General features: G+C 51.1%; 1 protein-coding gene across 1 annotated transcript; it reads right to left on the bottom strand.

The window, feature by feature from the left end:
* Positions 1 to 586: 586 nt before the first annotated feature.
* LOC111144224 (caveolin 3) lies at positions 587 to 13,853 on the bottom strand. The gene is made up of 2 exons (XM_022498435.1): positions 13,649 to 13,853; positions 587 to 1,314 (listed from the first exon to the last, which is right to left on the bottom strand). Exons 1-2 carry the CDS (start codon positions 13,760 to 13,762, stop codon positions 973 to 975), a joined length of 456 nt encoding a protein of 151 aa, XP_022354143.1. The 5' UTR covers positions 13,763 to 13,853; the 3' UTR covers positions 587 to 972.
* Between the last annotated feature and the right edge of the window lie 7,734 nt (positions 13,854 to 21,587).

Raw genomic sequence — 21,587 nt, 5'->3', positions numbered from 1 at the left:
ATGACAACAGCCACCCCCACCCTTTATTCTAAGGACTAAGTTCTGAATAACACTCTTAGGAGCAGTATCTCTAAAGAATGTAAGATTACTGTTTTTCTCCCCCACTGGGGTTAGGTGAGGAGAGGGCAGGGCATGCCCTTGCTATTGTTCTTTACATCTATAGTGAGCCCACAAATGTACATATTGGACCTTATGCCCCCATCACATTTCTGAATGTTTAAGGGGTGCATGTGCCAAGCAGGAGTGCCAGGGGCTTGGGGTCTGCTGAGCCAAAGGGGAGGTTCAGAGAGTTTTGAACCCAGGCTCTGCTGTTGGCGGTTCCAGCCCAAGGGCCATTTTCTTCTGTTGGTGACCACTGGCTGGGCCAGAGCAAAAGAACTCAGTGGGAAGTAATCTCTTAAGGAGCATGGGGGAGCAGATACCCAGCAAATAAGAAGCCCAAGAGGAACCAGACTCCGTTCTAGTTCTTGAATTTGGCCAAGAGAAGGGCCAACCAACTTGCCCCGCTTGTTTCTCAGGGCAGCAAACTGTATTTTTGGAGCTCATGGGGACATGCACGGACCTTATTGACGCACACAAAACAGCGTTCTCCAAATACAGCCGAACCCCTTTATTGGAGCCACCCTCCTAATGCCAAGAGTCACTGGTAGCTTTCCCGGGCAGCATGCATGGACAGGTTGACTGCGGGTGGGAACTGAGTGCTGGTTTGTGCTGTTACAGTACAGGTGAATGCAAAAATTTGCGGTAGCTGCCTCTTAGCAAATTCTCTTTCCTCCTGCCTGGTCACGGGGGCATCGAGGTGGGGTCAGGGGCAGACTGCTTGCGTGGCTGGGCTGTCTTTTCTTTCCATCTTGGGGGGAAATAGCAGTCCCTAAAGAGAAAGCGCTCATCGGCAGGCCCATGGAGCAGAACCAGGGGGCCAGCCTGGACTGACTCCCCCTGCCCTGTCACCCCCACCGCCCCCACCTGGCTTTACACTTCCTTCCGCAGCATGACCTTGATGTTGCTGCAGATCTGGCCCAGGGCAGCAAAGAGAGGGTTGCAGAAGGTACGGATGCAGAGGGAGTAGATGTGACTGATGCACTGGATCTCGATCAGGTAACTCTTAATGCACGGCACCACTGCCCAGATGTGGCAGAAGGAGATGCAGGCGAATAGGAAGCCCCAGAGCAGGGCCAGCGGGACCCCCAGCAGCGTGGACAGCAGGCGGTAGCACCAGTACTTGGAGACCGTGAAGGTGGTGTAGCTCACCTTCCATACGCCGTCAAAACTGTAGGTGCCCACGGGTTCTGCAATCACGTCTTCGAAATCCACCTGCGGGGGCGGGAAGGGCAATCTTTTAGTCACAGCATCCACCCACTTCCTACCCTTCTGTGTGCCAGCATCAGAATGCTCTGGAAGGCTGGTTGCACCTGCTGGCAGGGTCCCACCCCTGGGGATGCTGAACCAGCACAGCTGGGGGGACACCTGACACTGCATTTCTGACAAGCTCCCAGGTGATGCCGGTGACACCCAGGAGCAGTGAGGCACAGAAGTGCCCCCCCAACATATGGGGGGCTAACAGGCCCTGGGGGGTTGCGTGACTTGCTTAAAGCCACAAGCAAGTTAGAGGCAGGCTTAGAGGCCTGGTTCTAAATTTCTGTGATTTTGTGATCCTGGAGAGTTGGACGGTCCTCGTCGTCCTAGGGGTAAGGAGGAGCTATCTAGCTAGGCTGGTCCCTGAAGGTGGCCAGGTGGAAGACGGGGCGAGGACTGGAGAAGCATATTGGGCACAGCTAAGACTCCTGGGATGGACAGTGTGTACCCTCAGGGATGATGCAGTTGCTTCCAGAAGGCCAAGTACAAGCCCAGTGCGGCCAGAGTGAGGCAGGAGGGGCCCGGCCAGATAGTCACTGTGATGAGCAGTCTCCGAAGGCTTTTGCACAGGGACTGACTTGACTTGATCGGAGGGTTTTTTTTTTTTATTGAGGTATAATGGACATATAACATTATATTAGTTTCAACATAATGATTTAGTATGTGTATATTTGGGAAATGATCACCACACTAAGTGTAGTTAACGTCTGTCCCCACAGATCGAAACACATTTGTGTGTGTGATGAGAACTTTCAGGATCTTCTCTCTTAGCACATTTCATAGCCGCTGCCCGGTCTGTGAACTGCAGTCACCGTGCCAGAACTTAGGTCCTCATGAATTATTTATCTTATGAATGGAGTTTGTTCCTTTTCTTTTTCTTTTTTTTTTTTAAAGATTTTATTTATTTATTTGACAGAGAGAGATCACAAGTAGGCAGAGAGGCAGGCAGAGAGAGGAGGAAGCAGGCTTCCCGCTGAGCAGAGAGCCCGATGTGGGGCTCGATCCTAGGACCCTGGAATCATGACCTGAGCCGAAGGCAGAGGCTTTAACCCACTGAGCCACCCAGGCGCCCCCTGGAGGTTGTTCCTTTTGACCCCCCCTTTGCTCACCACCCACCCCTACCTCCCGCAACCACCCGTCTGTTCTCTGCTCTCTGATCTGAATTTTGAGCAGCTGGCTGAGCCTGTGTGGGTTGGGAGAGAGGACACGGGGAGGGGCCCAGTTGGGACCCATGGCAATATTCCAGATGGGACCTGCTGTGGGCTGGTTTGGGGTGATGGTGATGGGTTAGAGAGGGATGCACGGGTCGGAGGGCTATTTCAGGGTCTGGCATGTGGTGAAGTGAGGGCCGTGCCATCCTGGCTCGTACAGGTGTCTGGTGCCGAGTCAGGCCGAGCAGGCCTGCAGCACCTCACCCTAGTCCCGCGGCGACCTCAGACTGTCCTCTCCCTGCTGCCCACCCCAGTCTGCCTTGCAGCTGGAAGGAGCACCGGTGCTCAGAGAATCCGGTTCACACATTCCACTAAAATAGTGGCTGAGGCCCCATAGGGGAAGTGGGAAAAAATAATAAGTAAACTTGAAAAAAAAAAAAAAAGATTACTTTCAGCTGAGTCATTTAACTCATCTCTCTTGAGTCGCTGTTATGCGTTAAACACCATCATAGCTGCTTTCTTATATGCAATGTCCATTAGCATCCCTAAGCCTTAGCTGTCCTGTCTGTGAAATGGGGACATGACCATATTCCATGCTCCTGGGCCATTTGAATAGAAGCTGGTTGAAGGAAGGCTCAGACTCATCAGACCCAGGGTGGAGGGGTCGCCTGTGAGGCTCTGGGTGGGCCAGAGCTCAAACATCAGTCTTCCAGGGGATCCTCTCATCTGGGCCCAGAATCACTACTCAAATTACTTTTCATTATAAAATGACAGAGCCACATTGCAGAAAATTCGGGAAATAGTAAAAAGAAAATGAAAGCATCTCCACCTTGTATTTTTCTAGTACTAACAATGTCATTGCTTTGGTACTTTTCTTTCCAGGGTGACTTTTTTGCGGGGAGGGAGTGGACATAATCCTGTTGTACATCCAATGACAAGTCCTGTTTTTGGCACATGAGTATATTCTGAGCTCCTGTGCCATGCCTCAGGTCCCCAGATCCCCCTGGAGACAGCAGAGGATGAATTCTCCCCCAGGGGCTACTATGTTCATGGAGAGCAAAGTTGACAGACAGACTGGGATTTCAGTCTGCAGGTGATGTGAAAAGCTGGCTCAGGGAGTCAGTGGGACCTTCCAGGACCCCCTATAAATCTCAGCCTCCAGCTGTCTCTGCTGGGGTTCAGCAGGGGTCATTTAACCTCTTAAAGGGGGGGCTGGATGGAAGGGCAGGGCTGGAGGGAAGAATATAAATACGGTCCTCATCTCAGAAAGATGGTACTTATTCCTGGAGGGCTTCTGGGAGGTGGTGGTGGGCTGGGAATTTGGTGGACTGTGAGGTTTAGAGGCAGAGATGGAAAACTGGTGTGCTGGATATTTGGAAAAGAAGGCCCAAGATGGCTGAGGAGCATTTTGTAGCTTTGGACAGTGCTTGGAAAGGGCTGGTATCTTCTCTATTTGGTTTTTATGAGGCAAAAGTTCAGTTGTTGTTTCTCAGGGGAGCTTTCAAATCCAAGAAGCTGGTGAGGAGAGGCCTGGGACGATCGTTCCAGCCCTGATCTGGGTCCACCCATAATGATTATTGAGGTTCAGTTAGGTCCCTAGGGCCTGGGTCCTGTCCACTGAGGAGTTCTAACCTCTGCAGTCTATCCCTCCTCCATCATGGCCGTGCCCCAGCCTGATGCCTCTGAGCACCCAGGCTAGCTTCTGGAGCATGGCGGAGCCCCAGGAGCTTTGCCAGCAGAAGGAGATATTAGGGCAGAGATATGCCTCCCTGTTTTTGTCCCAGCAGGCACTTCCTCCTTCCTTCGTCCTCCCACTCAGTGCATGTAGTCTCCCTGCCCTTCTTGGGGCTGTTCCTTAGGATGGTGCCTCCCCTACTCACAGGTGACCCAGCCCTGCCTCCTCACCTCACAGGAGGCAGACCACCCGGAGGTGGGAGAGAATCTAGGCCTCCTGATTCTAATCTAAGCTGTCCATACCGCCCGGCCAGCATCAGACGCTGAGGTGGTTGCTGGCTATGCGGCATCTGAGGTCTGGTCCTTGTCGGCCAGAGAGACAAGGTGATGGGGCACCAAGGCAGGGCTCCTGCCCCCTTCTTTCCCGCCACCCACCCTGCTCCTTAGTAGCCCAGCCCGCTTTGTTCACTTAGTCCCATGTATTCTGCCTTTCAACACATGTGATTATTTGCGTCTGGCCTCTGAGAGGCGGCCGGGTGGAAAAGAGCCCCGTTTGAAGTCCCACTGCAGAGGCTGGAGTCCAGCTCGGCTGCGCACTTGCTCCGTAACCGTCAGCAAGTGGGGTGAGCTTTTCTGTGCCTCAGCTTCCAGGATTCATCTCAAAAAGTCTGAAGGAGAATTCAATAAAGTAAGACATCTAAATACTCAGAACACCGCCCGGCACAGAATACCGGACTCATCACCGTTAGCTGCTGTTGTGGGTTGTTACAGAGTGTTCTCTTCAAGAGGACAGTAGTGCCCCAAAAGCGGCTTGCCACACCAGTGCATGCGCTGCTCTGATGAGTGACTTTGGCAGGTGTCTTACAGCTCTGCGCTTCACCTGCTCATCTGTAAAATGGGCTTGCTATTTCTTACTACCTTGTTATGAGGAATAGAAATAATTAATCATCCGTTCATCCCCCTGACCATCTACTCACCCACCCATCCATCTCTCACCCATCCATCCATCCATCCATCCACCTATCCACCCTTCCATGCATTGATCCATGCTTCCATCCCTCCATCCACAGACATCCACGCGTCCGTCCCTCCATCCACAGACAACCACGTGTCCATCCATCCCTCCCTCAAACACAGATTTATTCAGCACCCACTCTGTGCTTGGCTATAGACAATGTACCTGGCACGTGCTAGGTGCTTAGTGACAGTGAGTATGTGTTCACTTGTTCTCAAGTTCCTACAAAAATATATCTCAGAAAATCTGTTGACACCTCAGATCCTAAATACAGTAATTCTGTGACTTCCCTGGTTGTGATTGTGTGCGTGTGCACGCATGCCTCTGCCTGCGTGGATAAGATGGGTTCAGTCCTCTTTTCCCTCATTTTCTATTTATGGTAATCATCTCACTCCCTGAGACCTCTCTGTTGTGTCTTTTAATGATTATTTCTTTGCAGAAGACATCGGTGCTGACGTTTGAATTATTCCCCGTAATTGCCTTTGGGCACTGTGCATGGGGGCGACTGCTCATTTTCTGGGAATCAGAAAAATGTGCTCTCTGGGGGGTGGGCTGTGTGGGCGGGCCCAGCTGTTTCCCTCATTCAAGGTGAGCATTGGGACAGCTTTGGGGAGGTATTTATAAGACCCGGCTCAGGGAGATCTTAGCCAGTCACGCCAGTGTATTAGAAGCACAGAGTGACTTCATTTCCGAATTCGTCTCTAAAGTGGAGGAGAGAAGGCTTTTTCTGGGACGGTGGCGGGGCGTGCTGGACCTATCAGCAGAGCCTCAGGGCTTGGTGTGCAATCGGAGGAAGGGTAGAGGATGGGAAGGGTGAACGTGGCTGCCCATTGAGTCGGTGTCTCCTTCTCTGGCATATTTATTTTTGGAACAGTGAGAGAGCCAGCTGATTACTTGGAACGAGCCAGCACAGCTCCCACAGGCCCCAAGAGGGTGGGGAAGGGTGCAGGACAACAGGGGCGGGCTTTGCCGGAGGATTCAGGGAAGGCCAGCAGTCACCCCCTGTCAAAAATACCTCCCACGATTCCAGTATGACTCAGTCCTTGGGCATCCTGGGCTCTGGACAATTCAGATAGAGTATCTGTGGGTGGGAAGCAGCTCTAGGCACGGGGATAGACATTTGGGGACCAGTCTGCTCTTGACCACTGAGTTGCTGTGTGATTTGGGTCATGGCGCTTTTCCTCTCTGGGTCTCTGGAGTTTTTTGTTTGTTTGTTTCTTTGTTTTTAAACTACCCCAAGAGGATTGGGCCAAGATATCCAGTGACTCAGAGTTGGATTTGAAGTCAGAACACCCAAGGGGAAGGCTTAGTTTTACTGGTCTTAGTTTTCTTGCTTAGTACCTTGCTACTTACAGGTTGGTTCAGAGCGGGTGCCCCTCTTCCCAACAAGGTATGGACAGCAGTTGAGAGTAAGCATTTAGAAATTGTCACAGAAATTTGAGCCAGTCATTGTATGTCTGGTAACTCTCTTATAATAAAAATTGGGGTTTACATTGTAGATGTTTATTCTTCATTTCATTTCCCTAGTAATTCATCTCTATTGAATTTTACCGAAGTCTCTGTGTTCAACAAATTGAAATTACAATAATAAAACTGGCCCTTCACCCAGATAATTTGAGAAATGCTGGTCGATGTAGTAGGAAGCTAACATGATGTGATAGCTCTGAAACAGCTGAAAAATGACAAAGCTTCGCTTCTTGTTTTGTGATTGGTAATCACAATAGTAGAATCCTATATGATCTGGGGGAACAAAAGCAATGCTCTCTGCTCAGCGGGGAGCCTGCTTCCCCTTCTCTCTCTTCCTGCCTCTCTGCCTAGTTGTGATCTCTCTCTCTCTCTCTCTCTCTCTGTGTCAAATAAATAAATTGAAATCTTAAAAAAAAAAAAAGAAAAGCTAGATGACTTAGGAACTAGGAGTCCCCATAACACTGGATTCTAAGTACCTCAGTGTGAGTTAGTTCAGTGTAGCCCTTCCAAGAGTACCTGACAGGGGACCAGACATGTCCAAAAGGAAGAAACCACCAACATGGCATGAATGGCAGGTTGAATGACCTTCCATAACCCAGTCTCAGCCTGCCCCTTCTTCTTTCTCCCACAAATTCTCTTTTGGATGCCCTTAGTCTTATCATTCTTTGGCAGGCAGAGTAGCAAAGAGGTTTCCTCTGTGAGCCAACTCTGCCTCGCCCATGGTTCATGGCTTGAAAGAGTGCTGGGCTCCACTGGTAATGTCTGCCATGGACATAGGTAGGTGCCGGTGGTGGTGGCGGCAGTACCTGTCTCTCAAGTTTGTCAATGCCACTCAACGTCCTTCTCAATATTATGGCTTTTGCTTATTTCGTTCCCTCTTCTTCAAAAGCCTTATTCACATTTTAATTTTCTCTCCATTTTTTTATGCACCTGGGCTCTTGTCTCCCCATGGATCTGGTTCCTGTTTTTCCGAGACTAGTGTGAGGTCTTCCTCCCTTAAACCCCAGGACACTGCACCAGGTTGTCATTTATGGTGTTTAGCACCTTTTCCCAGATATTCTCATTATCTGAATCTCATCCTCTCTGTTGGGTTGGATTCCCCCCTCCAGAGGAAGTACAGGTCAGTTTCATCTTTCCGCAATGGGGTATCCAGGTGGACCCAAATCGGGGCAGAGTCTGCCGAACTGGTGACTACTGGGTCCTTTGGCTGTTTCTTAGTCTGAGCTGATAGGCAAAGGGTGTGGTTTGTGTGTTTTTCTGAAGGAGGAGGGTGTTTAGTGGCAAATGTAGGTTGGAGGTGGGATGGAAACCTCTAGGATGGGTGGGAGTCATGTCTGGGCTCCTGCTCTGTTTGACTTTGAGTGGCTACAGGGAGGGAGGTTGGAGCCTGAAGGTGAGGGACCTGTGTGACACTTTGAGCTCGTACATTCCTGCTCTAGGATCTGGGTGCCTAGGTGTGGGTTAGGGAGACAGTCCTGAGCCCTCTCAGAACTCAGAGAGGCCTTTGAGCTGAGGCTGTGGTCCTGCAGGAATGCCGGGGAAGATGGCTGGGACGTTTCCCAGGTGGGTCTGAAGGAAAGGCTGGAGAGCCCTGAGGACTGCCGCTGCAGCTTCGCATCCCTCAGAGCCCGGCACAGGGCCTTGTGTGCAGTGGGCCTGTTGTGCTCATCACCATCTCCTCTGAGACAGCACAGAACCTGGCACATAGTAGGCACTCAGAAACGATTCGTGGAATCCGTACTCTGGGAGTAGTGGTGATGGTCGGGAGCAGGGGGAACAGGCTGTGCTCAGTTCTAATCCCCAGGATTCTCCCTTTTTCCCGAGACCCAGCCCTGAACCTTGGGGACTGCAGTTCAAATCTGGTGGGCTGCACAGGGCTCTTGCTCTGCCTTTGGCACTCATTTTCCAGCCCCGGTTCAAGGGCCATACCATGCCTTCTTTGGGGAAGTTTAGGGAAGTTTTGGCTAGAAAGTCAAAAGGGAGCACCTCTGGTCTTCTGGGTGTCAAATCCACAGACAACATGGGTCTCTCTCCTGCTCTGCGTCCTTGGCTTTTCTGTGTGAAAGCTCAGCAGTGGCTGGCAGAGGGAATGGGTCTCCCTCTTTGCCACCCAGCCTCTGTTGCTGCCAGGACTCAGGCCAGAGAGGGAAAGGGATTTTCCTGGAGTCACACAGTGAGCCTGTGTCAGGGCTGGGACCGGAACCTGGGTCTCTGTAGCTCGGTCTTATTCCGGCCTCTTCCTGTGTCTTGCATTCTAGCCCACAGGGCTAGCGCTGGTGAAACCACCCTAACAGGTCCCTCTGTGGAGGCCGAGAAAATTAAGGCCATCCCACCTCAAGTTTGGCTTGTAAGGATGTATTTTATATTTCTATTTTAGCCAGAGGCTTCCATTGAAGTTAAACAATAACTTTGTTGTTTAACCCTTAAACTGTCCCTGCTCCCCTTCCCCCAAGGGGCTTAAAAGCAAGTCCCGGAAACCAGCTCCAGATGTGGAGACCAAGAAAAACAAGGCTGTACCCACCTCGAGTCTAGCCCTGATATAAGTACAGCCATCTTGGCAAAGCAAAAGCCGGCACCTTGCACTAAGAGTGGGTTAGCATAAGAATGGCCATCCTGAAGGCCGAGAAGCCATTTTACTGAGCGTCCCTAACCAGCCCACAGGGCATACGTGACTTGAGACAAGAGAAAGTAGCTAAAACCTGAAAAAACAACTTAATCATATACCACCAGGGCGGTTAGGCAGTGGCGCCACAGGAACCAAATGTTAAAGAAAAACGAATAGTTAACTTGCAGAGATCACAATCCTATAAGACAGGAATCTCCCTTGGTTTGCAAATGTCCTGGTGATTTACAACAAAAAGGGCTATCTCTTCAATGGCCCAATTTCCAGAGACAAATGGCTCAGTACCTTGAGGCCTAAGGTCGCCCTCCCCACCACAAAACTGAGGGAGGCTGAGGCAAAGTTAAATTTCTTCTAAACCTAAATCTCACTTAACCGCCAGGATGGTGCCAGGGTGACGCTGGGGTGGCAAAAGGTTAAACAAAGTTAAACTGTCAAAGTGGGGTGCAAGATATGTATGTAGCTATGAAAAAGTGCCTTGAAAATGCTATATAAACCCTTGGCTTTGAGTGCTCGGGGTCCTTGTTGAAACCCGCTGCGCCGGGCGGATACTTGGACCCCAGCTAGCTGGAAATAAACCTCGCTGTGTGACTTGCATTATCGAGAGTGTTCTCTGTCTAATTGAGGGGTGGTCGACTCCGTACCCTAACAGGCTGATGTGGGAAACAGAGGCAGAAGAAAATCATTAAAATTCCTCACCTACTGACAAGGCCTTGAAACAGATAGAGTGGCTCTCCCCTGGGGACTTAACTGCCCTCACCTTGAGATTTTGCTGAGGACAATCCTAGCCTGACCGACCTCCTACCCCGACAGGTCCGACCAGAATCCTGTAAGTCTACTTTAACAATTCCAGGGGTGCCTGGGTGGCTCAGTGGGTTAAAGCCTCTGCCTTCGGCTCAGGTCATGATCCCAGGGTCCTGGGATCGAGCCCCACATCGGGCTCTCTGCTCAGCAGGAAGCCTGCTTCCTCCTCTCTCTCTGCCTGCCTCTCTACTTGTGATCTCTCTCTCTCTCTCTCTCTGTCAAATAAATAAATAAAATCTTAAAAAAAATAAAATCTTAACAACAACAATTCCTTTAGGAAGCTTTATCTCTAAACCTCCAAGATAGTGTCCAGAATCATTCCCAAGTATATGGCCCACTGATATACATCTAAAGGGTCTCATGAGAAGATTTTTATTATTGGTAATAAACAACCTTTCTCCCAACAATAGCTAGCCCCTCATGGTCCTGGAGACCTTGCTTCCAAAATTCCTTAGAGACTTACACCATCCCTAATCCCCTTTGTCCTCACCCACCACTGAGTCCACCCCTACTCTGCCTTTAAAAACTCTAACTCTGGTTAATCTGGTTGGGGGTCCAAGTCCCTACTCCGCTGTGTCGGGTATACTTGGGCCCAAGCTTAAGCTTGTCAAATAAACCCTCGTGCGATTGCATCGGTGCTTGGCTCCTTGGTGGTCTCTTGGATGTGAAAACTCGGGCATAACACCTCCTGAGCCTTCTTCTTGGCCTCTGCCTTGTTCCTCTTTCTGTCTCTCTCACCCCTCGCTTCCTTTTCCTGCTGCCTCCCTCTGTCTTGTCTTTGCCCCAGCTGACTAACAAAGCCGAGGTAGCCCAGGCTCCCGTTCACAAGCCGTCTGCCCAGCCAGCTCTCCTGTCTCTTTCTTACTTTTCTATATCCTTTCATAAAACCATACACAAACCCCAAGTCTACTTCAACCTGTTTGTACTGTTTATCTGACTCCAATCTATGATCCTCGTTCTGAATTTCAAAACTTTTTCATTTCTCAGTTACTAAAAACAAAAGAAAGTCAAATAACCCCCCCTCCCAAACCAGGGAACGTCCAGTAAATACACCAAACAATCATCTCTTCTTGACAAGATTATCTGCAAGGGTTTTGCTTAGCCATTGAGGGATGTTTCTGGGGTTCAGGAGAGACAGCTCTCAGCCCCCTGGGAGGCTGCCTAAGCTCGCAGCCCTCCCTCCGATTAGAGAGCCTCCCTTGGCCTGGGGCCGACTCCCTCTGGGCTTGGTGGGGCCCAAGAGCCTCTCTACACTGGTTACCTGTTGTGGGTCTCTTTAGAAGCCACTTTCTCCCTTGGGGTCCTCTTCTCCACCCCTAGCAGCCGGCCGGGATCTCCCGAGGGGCACCTGGCTGTAAGAGCTGGCCCGTGGCTGCATGGCCCCGTCCTGCACACTCCTCTGAGCTCCAGCTCCGCTCACATGGGCCACACCCTTGCTGCGAGCCAGCGACTGCATTAGGCACTTTCCAATCCCTTATTTCTTTTATTTCTCACATTATACTTTTGTTTTCACAGCGCTGCTCTGAGAGTCCTGTATCTGGTAGAGGTAAATGAGGGAATGCTCCTTGTACAGAGGGAAACTCAGGTCCTGAAAAACTGGGTGGCTTGCCCAGGGTCATCACTTTGATGCAGAAGAGAGTAATTTGAAACCAGGCCTTTTATTTTATTTTATTTTATTTTTTTGAAACCAAGCCTTTTAAAGCCAAGTTCAGGACTCTTTCCTCCAGACCATGCTGCACAAACCACTGATGAATGCTATTGTACATTTAGTCATTTCCTCCTTGTGGCACTTCTCACACTGGGCCATAAGTACTCTATTGTCCCACTAATGATACAGATAAATACAATAATAATATAGTATGAGCTGTGATGGGGAAATGCCCTGAGGGAAGTTGGGACATGGAGGAGGGTGTAGCTGACTGCCTGGAGGAGCTGAGGAAGGCTTCCTGGAGGAGGTGACCTTTGAGTTGGGTCTTGAAATCCAAGCAGGGCATTTACCACAGGGAGGAGAGGGAGAGGGGTCGGGGGCTCCTGGTATAGACACAGGAGTATGTTTGGATAGGTGTGTCTGGCTACTGGCGTTGGAGCTGGAAGGTGGAAGAAGAAGGTTGGGGCTTGAAAGCCATGGCGAGGAGTTAGAGTTTATGGGACGTGGGAGATATCCCACCGAGCTGTGGGATACAAGGGCTGTGCTTCTGAGCAAGTGCGGAGCCACACTGTCTAATCCAGTGGCCACGAGCTTTGAGCCCTCGACCTATGAGTAGGGCAACAGAAGAATTCTCAATCTTGTTTAATTTTAATTCAAATGTAAAAAGCCATACTTCATTCTGAGATGGGAAAATTTTTAAAAATACTGGAAACAATTTGGGCCTGTGACTCGATTTCAACTGTACATTTATGAGATCTTAAGACCGGACAAGGATTTCTGATCCACGTGGAGGCTGGAGGGATGGACAGCCTACATGTGAGCTGTGTGCTGGATCTCAGAGATGGACACAGACTCTACTCGTGCACTGATAATTGTTTTAGATCAGTTACAGGCTGAAATGATACTATTTTGGAAATATTGGGTTAAATCAAAAATATTACGAAAATTAATTTTACCTGTTTGTTTTTCTTTTTTGAAATTGTGGCTGCTAGAAAATGTGAAATGACTTTGGGTGATTGTATATTGGGTCGCATTGTATTTCTACTGGTCAAGGCTGATCTGTGCTTCTGATGCATTTATAGGACCCAAGGGGTCCCAAGCACCTGCCCTCTTAACAGCCCTTCCAGAGACTCCCATGCTGGGGGTGGGGCACCCTGCTTCCAGGAATTCTGCTGAAAGATCCCTGTGGCTACCAGCTGCTGGGAGGAGGCTGGAGTGAGGGGTGTAGGCCTGGAGGCAGCCAGGCTGCTAGTGGCACCCAGATGCGGAAAGAGGCTGACTCGGGCAGTGGTGATGGGGGAGACGCCCTAAAAGCTAGGTAACTGTCTGCTGAGAGCTTCCTTTCAGGAGCCCTCCCAGAGGCCTCTGCCCTGGTCTGGCTGCAGGACCTGGGGTCAGGCGGGGAGCTGGCATGAATGCCGGGCATGGCCCCCCACACCATGGGCGGTAGACACGGGGCAGTGCTCTGGGGGAATTAATGCCAACTGGAAGCCACCCTCTGGGGATTAACCCCGCACCCATTGTGGAGACCGCAGAAATAACCCCTGGCGCAGAAAAGAGCCCAAGTTGGCCACCCGTTTGTCTTCATCCTGGGACGAGGGCCAGAAGCTGATGGGAAGAGCTTCGGAGTAGTAGGGAGGCACTTGCCTCTGACTTGCTTCCCCGCCCCAGGCAACACCTGCGTCATGTATGTGCGGCTGAGATTTTGTTCTTGTTTACGCTAAACTTTCTTTGGGGGTGTACATGCTGGCTTTTGAGGGAGGACTTGGAGAAGACCGAGGAACAGGGCCTCTCATCGGGGAAGCCGGTCGTGGTTGTGCATGGAGCAGAGCCCTCCCCCGTCCTGTGCCCAGACACTCTGCAGACCTGACACCCTCCGGGCAGCGGTGCCCAGGCAGGCCCGCCGAGCCTACCTTCACGATGTCCTCGTTAATGTTCTTAGGGTCTCGGTTCACCAGGTCGATCTCCTTGCAGTGGATGTCCTTGACAATCTGGGCCTCCAGGTCTGTGTGCTCTTCGGCCATCATCTTGGAGCTGGGGGACTGCAGGGGGAGATCCGAGCCGTGTGGCCAGTGTGGCTGAAAAGACTTGGGGCAGGGACACAGTTCAGTGTCCCCAGACTTGTGTCCCTGCAGGCTAACCAGGCCCCACCCAGCATGCCAGCTGACAGCTGTCCCACATAACTTCAGCGTCCCTCTCGCTAAAGCCTCTGTGGCAGGCCTCCAAGCTAAAATTAAGACTGGAGCTCTGCTGGAAGGCCCAGCACTCCTTACAGGGGCTGCTGAGGGCACAGGCCTCACCGGAGAGAGAGCAGAGGCTTTGGCATCTGTGGGCCACAGGATGGCTGGGCTGTTGGTGCAGGCCCTGGAATTCTCCTGCTCTGGGCGGGGTGGAGGGGTTGGTCCCCAGCTTGGCCCCTTGCGGGCTGGGAGCTTCGGCACGCCTCGACTCTCTGGCCCACCACGCTCCCACCTGGAGAATGGGGCCTCGCTAATAACAGTCAGGGGCTCTGCCTGCCCTTCCAGAGAGGAGGAGATGAGCTCGTGTTTGGGAAGGGGCTTGAGGAACTGAAATGCTGTATGGTAGGGATTCTCACTGGAGCATTTAGTACCTGGCCCTGCCTTTTGGGGGCCGGGAGCAGGGCTGAGTCTTTGCCACTTCCGGGGTTTCCCTGGGAGGAGAGTTGATGGACTGTGGGAGGAGACAGAGAAGCAGACCCCTGATGGGGCTGCCCACCCTCCCCTGCCTTCTTGATGCCACGTGGAGGGCACATGAAATGCATGTTTATGCTGCCCTTTGTTCTGCCCCAAGTGACAGTTTCTGGGGTGCCCGTGGGCCACAGACACTGCATGGGTATCGGTGGGATGTTCCTTTCCAAGGTGTCTGCTCGGTTTCCCTGGGTCCTTGGGCATCACGCAAGGTCCCCGAGCAAGACTCTGGGTCCCTAGGTGCCAGGGTCTGTGGACCCATTCACCCAGCCTCCCACTCATTCATTCAAGATTTGCTAACAGCTGGTGACAAATAGACCAATTAGGCTCTGTTCCTGCCCAGAGGAGCTCCTAGTCTGTGGGGCAGACCCATTAAAAAATAAGAAATTATGGGACGCCTGGGTGGCTCAGTTGGTTAAGCAGCTGCCTTCGGCTCGGGTCATGATCCCAGCATCCTGGGATCGAGTCCCACATCGGGCTCCTTGCTCATCAGGGAGCCTGCTTCTCCCTCTGCCTCTGCCTGCCATTCTGTCTGCCTGTGCTTGCTCTCTCTCCCTCTCTCTCTCTGACAAATAAATAAATAAAATCTTTAAAAAAAATAAGAAATTATGATAGGGTGTGGCAAGTGTTACAGCTCAGAAATATTTTACAAAGAACTTGCCTTAAGAGGTCCTCAGGAAGAAATAGCTTACTCGGAGGCCATCAGGGAAGGCTTCCTACAGGAGGTGTCTTTAGAGTTAGGTGTTGAAGGGCAAGCAGGAGGTCACTACCTAGAACATTTCAGGTGGGAAGACCATAGGTGTCAGAGGACTGGTGTGAACTAGGATGCTGAGAAGTGTGCAGTGTCCAGGGTTGTCTGATGTGAGTGAGGCAGGACATAAGGCTCAGCTTGGGCCTGGGTGGGAAGGATCCCAAATATCATATTAAAGAGTATGGGTTTTTTTTTAAAGATTTTATTTATTTAAGAGAGAGCATGAGCTGTGGTGGGTGGAGGAGGTACACAGGGAGAGAGGGAGAAGGGGCACAGGGAGATGGGGAGGAGAAGCACAGGGAGAGGGGGGTAGAGGGGCACAGGGAAAGGGGCTTGATCCCAGGACCCTGAGACCATGACCTGAGCTGAAGGCAGATGCTTAACCATCTGCTTAACTGACTGAGCCCCCCAGGCACCCCCTAAAGAGTATGGATTTTACAGAGGTATTAGGAAGCCATTGGAGACTTCAGCACTGCAGAGGATCTATCGGGAAGATCACTGGTGGTTAGAACTTGAGTGAATCTGAGGCAGGAAGACAATCAAAAAGCTCAAGGCAAAAAGCTGGGCTCTATTAATAATTTTGCTTGGCTACTATCTAATAAAATGCAAAATACTTGTGGCTTGTACAAGGTAGGGGCTTTCCCCCTTGTCTCACATAATACAAATAGATAGTTCAGAACTACTGTGGGAGCTCCATTATGCCATCAGGCTCCCAGACTGCCATCTTTCTGTTCTGCTATTATAGCCACCTCATAGGCACAAGGGGGCTGCCGCTCTTCCAGTGATCAGATGAAAGAGGAAAAGGGGGCAAGGGTGCACCAGGAGAAGGTATCTGCCAGCTTAGTCAGCTCCATCAGAGAGCTTTCCCCCGAGTTCCTCTTGACAACTTTTTTTTGTCATTGGCCATCCCTCTTGGCCAATGAGGCTAGGAAATGCAGATTTGTCACAGAGCACATTGGTAGCCCCACAGTGTCACTAGGGATAAATGGTAGACAACTAGCAAACTTCATTCCTAACTCTCTTAGGACTTACCCGTTGGTTTTTTCCTTCACCCCCTGCCTGGGTCCCCAGGTCTTGGGACTCTCGACCTTCTCCTATGAAGAGTCGAGATGAAGAAAGCGTTGTTGTCTGTGTTCATGTGGGATATGGCAGGGGTCTGAGTCTGAGCTTGAGTCTTGTCCACTGTGGGACCAGATGTGTCTGGTAAAGAGCCAGGGAAGTTGGGGTGGTAGTAATTCACAAAGGATGGAGGAGGAGCTGCTTGGAGGAGGCTCATGGTAAAGGAGAAGTCATGATAACAGATAGTGATGACTATGGACGATTGTGTTTTTTCAAAGATGGCCACATCTATGCTCTAATAGGAGGACTGACTCTCTTCCACTCAGTGGGGTCTGTGCTCTTCCCTTTTCATCTGGGCAGGGGCTTAGACTATTCTGACCTAGAGAACACAGCAGAACTGATGCTCTGGGACTTTTGGGCCAGGCTATAGGAAGGATACAGCTTGCCAGCTCTCTACTCTCGGGACTCCTGCTCTGGGAAATCAGCTGGGGGCTGAGAAAGCCCATAGGAGTCCATGTGGAGAACCACGTGCGAAGGGTCTAAGGCCCCCAGCTAGCAGCAGACACTAGTTATCTGACGGCAATCGACGAGGCCAGTCCCTGGGCTTCAAGTCACCCCTAAACCTTCACAGCTTCCCCCAGATGTCATGGGGCAGACACGCTGCTCTGCATCCTATCTCAATATCGAAACCACAGAGACCTCAAACATAACTTTTTGATGGCCCTGGACCTGAGGGTAGCTAGCTTACAGTTCCAGTGAGTGCGAATAGCAGGAACAGCTGGTTTTGTTTGTCGAGGTTCCCTACACGCTGGTGCTTTGCGAAGGGACCCTCGGTGTCCCTGAGCTGTCCCACTGGTCCTGTGAAAGGGTGGCCGCCTCAAGATGGTGGTCGATGCTGAGGAGGCTGTAGGGCAGTTAATATACATTATGGGTGTTTGAGGAAGGAGATGCTGTGGCCCGAGGTGATGAGGGAGTAATTTCTGAAGGCGGTGTTGCAGCGGGACCAGACGGATGAGTGGAATTAGGCAGAGTGGGAAGAGCCACGTGCCAGTGGTGGAGAAAGAGCCGTCTCTTATTTCATTCTGACAATCCTGTTTCCAAAGGCGATGTAGTGGGAAGAGCTTTTAACTCAGGAACTGTTAGGAACTTCGGCCTGAGGTTTTCCCCTGGCTCCATCACTAGCCAGTTTCATGACTTCGAGTCGGCGACTGACCTTCCGTGTTTCCACCTGTCCGCTGTGGGTGGCCACCCTCACCCAGACTCCATGCCTCACACACAGGAACAGCCCTAACAGGGCACCTCCGGGCCCATGAACCCATGGAGGAGACATTACGAAGAACATGCTGGAAGATGAAGCTTTCGAGGCAGCCCTGGGGTGGAGCTCCTGACATGGGAGCACAGTAAAGGAGGCAGACTGGCTTTCCGAAGCCCATTTTGTGCCTGGGGGTTTGTGGAGGACGCTGCGTTCTTATTTTAAAGGCATTTTGTTGTTGCTGTTGGGCTTGTTCAGGGAGAGAGGGAAAAATCTTTGAAAATGGGATGTGCAGGAAGACATAAATCTGTGGAGTGAGAAAAGGGGAAGTAATAGGAAAGATGATAGAGACCGACTCACCGGGAGAGTCATAGCACTACAGTCTGAAGACTCAATTAACTGTCAGACTGAAGGCTGCGTTAGCCAGCACGATTTATCGCTTATGCAGAAGTCTCCAAGAGAGGTAAGGCGAGGATGCGTAGAGAAGGAAACCTTTCTGCTTTTTGTCAGAGTTTTAGATCTAGGCAGAGGGCCTTTATTTTCTGTTTCCTACTTGGCTTTTGGAGCCTGCATGTAGAAGACACATAATAGCATTCCAGAGCTGGAAGAGACCAAGTTTCTGCATTTTACAGATGAAGAGTGTTGGTTGCTGGAGGGGAGAACTAAGGATTTGGAGAGAGAAGAAGAAACTCCTCTCTATAATGAAGATAAGGACACCATCCCCTCTTACCAGATTTCGGTACCTGATTCCTACCAGAGATTTTGGAGATTTTTAGAATGTTTTCCAAAAAAGGTGATGTGGTCTCAGGATACATTAATAAAGTTATACCATCCAGAACGATGGAGGTGACTTACCTACTCAGCTCTGTGCTGGTCAGACTACAGTGGGAGCCTGGTACACCAGGGGTCCAGGCTCCAAGAGAGGTTTTGGGAAACTAGATCCTGTCTAAATAGGGTAAAAAATGGTACAAGGGCTGGAAGCACGTCTCATGAGAAATAAAATAATGTCAAGTTGAAGGAGAGAAGACAGAAGGGGAAGAACAGAAGAACCTTACGCAAATCCATGAAAGCTTAAGGGATGAGATTTATTCTGAGTGGTCCTGAGGACCTGTGAGTAAGCAGCAGACTTCATTCAACCCAGTGCCCGGCTCACTGTAGGCCTGTTGATGGTCACTGATGGGATTCCTGTCAAGAGTACGGGAAAGAAAGGACTCTCATTTGTCCACAAGTCTATTAGGCTGCTTCAGAAAGGAGTGAACTTCCCAAGGCTGGAATTGTTTAGACAGAGGGTGAAAGGGAGTCAAGGGTTGGAAAAGTACAGGGAAAAGTAGGCAGATTTTGGGGCCAGATAATAAATATTCTGGGCAGGACCAGCTACATAATTTCCAGGAGCCAGTGAAAAACAAAAATGCAGGACTCCTTGCTGAAAATGATGACGAATTCCAAGATGGTGGCGGCAGAGAATTAAACTAAGCTTGTGGCATCTTCTAAGACCAGGCCTCATGGGTTGCACGCCCATGAAATTAACCCTGGTTTGGGGCCCTGCGGACCATATCATCTCTGTCACAGTGATTCAGGTCTACGTTTGTAGCACAAAACCAGCCACAGACCATATGCAAATCAAGGGGCATGGCTGTGTGTTGGTAAGACTTTATTTATAAAAACAAGTGGCGACCAGATTTGGGCCCACGGGCTGTAGTTTGCTAACTCTGCCGTAGGGCGCTGAGAGGCTTGCAAGAGCCACAGCAGGAAGGCTCCATGCCCGAGCCTCTGCCCACCGTTGACCCACCAGAGTTGCTCTCCTGCCTTCTTCTTCCATCCCAGGAAGACTGTACCTCTGCCTCGAGTCCTACAACTCACTGGGATTCCTTGAGTCCTGAGCTCCCTTCCCATCAGGGGATGAGAATAAGGAAATGGGCCCAAGTCTCCATGTTCCCTGCTAGGCTCATTGCCCAAACCGGGGAGACTGGCCCCTGGCGAGCATTGCTCAGGCGGTGTCTGCTTTGCCTCCCAGGAGAGAGAAAAGGAGTGGAATGTTCGCCAGCCTCAAGGACCCACAGCAACACTGTTCAGAAACCACACTGGAGCAGGCTCCGGCGCAGGGGCTGTGTGTGTGCCTGTGGATGAGACTAGTGTTTGCTGGTTTTTTTCCAGACCCAGAGGAGGCCTTGCTCTCTGAGAACAGCATGAGCTCTGTGTTCGGCATGACTTTGTTAATGCAGATACCTGATGCCTGGAAGGGGTTCTGCAGGCAGCAGGCTGGCATCTTGGCCTCTCTTTGAGCTGACCCGGCAGGCACCCCGTCGATGTTCTAGAGACCAGGCACCCTGCAGGTGATGTTTCTGTCTGAAGCCCTCTGCTGCGCTCACGGGGTGGGGGGTGGTGGGGTAGCGTGCGTGCAGGCTCCGTTCCTCTCTGTGTGTCTCCTTAATCTCCCAGAGGGTCTCGGTCTGGTCTCTGCTTCAAAAAGGATGGGCTCCAATTTATTTCTGCCTGAGCTGCAGAGGTGAACTGCTCGCAGCGTCCTGGTGACTCAGAGAAAGTCCCCACGGCGCCAGCAGTGCCTTGTTTGAAAACAGGTGGGCTTCAGCTCCTCTGTGTTCACGGAAGGTTTCCCGGGGCCATGCTTTCATTTCACACACACCGAATCAGTGCCGGTGTTGTTCCTGGGTTCAGTGGATGGGAAGCAGAGATGAGCAGTGCGCTCTTCCAACCCACACTTAACTGGCGTGTGGCACGCTGTGGGTGCTGGAGCGGGGAGGCCAGGGTGGCCAAGGAAGAACCGAGGAGACTACCCCTGGGGAGGATGTCCCCGTCTTGTCTGGGCAGAGGCACTCCAGCTCCAGCAGGTCCAGCACGGTGTGGTGAATTACAGGGAGGGGGTGGGGAGGGGCGGGGGTGGGGTGGGTCCTGGCCGTGGGTGTTGGGCATCGCTTCTGGTTTCGCAGGACAACTGCAGGGAGCTAGGGCAGGGCAGCCAGAGCACATTCTAAAACTCTTCCTCTCCTCTCAGTGAAAGGAAAGGCAGTGGGGAGGAGGTCAGGGCCAGGGGGTCCCCTGAAGATTGGGGCCTGGGAGAGAGACTGAGGAAGAGAAGGGATAGGTGTTGGGGCCTGGGGGGTGAGTGCCATCTGCTGGGGTAGTGTGACCCTTCCCCTTCATGATGCTTCTCATGCCTCAATGTGCCTGTTGTCAGGGGCTTTGGAGGAAGGGGCTGAGTTCAGGAGCAGCTTGACATGGCCTAAAATGACCGCTGTGGCTAAGAAGCGCAGCTAATGTACTGAGGACCAGAGGCCAATATTCTTGAGCCGTTACGTAGTTGTGGTCAATCTTTTATGGGAAACAGCACAACCTCCTTTTTCAGAACTCAGGCAAAAAGAATTACAGAAGGTCCACTTACAAAGAGAAAGGAGCTTTGCAGACTGGGGGTTGGGAAGACAGCCTTTGGGGGTCACGGGTTAAGTGACTGGTGTCAGGTTAGAGGTGCGGGTTAGCTGCTGAGGATCCAGAAAGAAAGAAAGAAAGAAAGAAGAAAGAAAGAAAGAAAGAAAGAAAGAAAGAAAGAAAGAAAGAAAAAAAGTCCTCCATCATCCCAGGAAAACCATTGTGGGAGCTTCATTGACATCACCAAGCCCGAGCAGGAGCCAGGATTCTGTGGTTGCCTTTATCTGCTGGGCTGGAGCCACAGCCAGGTGAATAAAAGCCATTCTTATTGAAATAGAACTTTTGTGGTCTATGATTCGTCTTTGTTTTGCTCGGCTATGTGAGGATATCAGTGTACTATTTCATTCTTATATGCCGGAGAGCTGGCGAGGAGTTGTAGAGAGAAGTTTCCATTGTAGCTGACATGCATATTCCTGTCCATGGTTTCTTTGCGGGCCTTCCTGTAGGAGGAATTAATCTCGTGGGGGAGGGGGTAATAGGACGCCCTTTTGGCAGACCTTTATCTTATCCCCATTTAGTGAACCAGGCAAAGAGTGGTCTGGTGGGTTGGTTCGCTGGAGGCAAGGAAATTGGGGAAGAAGGAAGTGGCTGGAATGCAGGAAAGGGGCAGTGGAGTGTGATTTATATTTATATTTATA

The sequence above is a fragment of the Enhydra lutris genome, unplaced genomic scaffold (assembly GCF_002288905.1).
Source record: "Enhydra lutris kenyoni isolate GAN:26980312 unplaced genomic scaffold, ASM228890v2 scaffoldscaffold10, whole genome shotgun sequence".
Lineage (NCBI taxonomy): Eukaryota > Metazoa > Chordata > Mammalia > Carnivora > Mustelidae > Enhydra > Enhydra lutris.
Note: the sequence above shows the minus strand (reverse complement) of the source record. Positions and strands in the feature narration are given on the sequence as shown.

Coding starts and splice junctions, on each gene's coding strand:
- LOC111144224 (XM_022498435.1), bottom strand. CDS start 13,762: ATGATGGCCGAAGAGCACACAGACCTGGAGGCCCAGATTGTCAAGGAC. Junction 1,315..13,648: donor TTAACGAGGACATCGTGAAG/GTAGGCTCGGCG, acceptor CCGCCCCCGCAG/GTGGATTTCGAAGACGTGAT.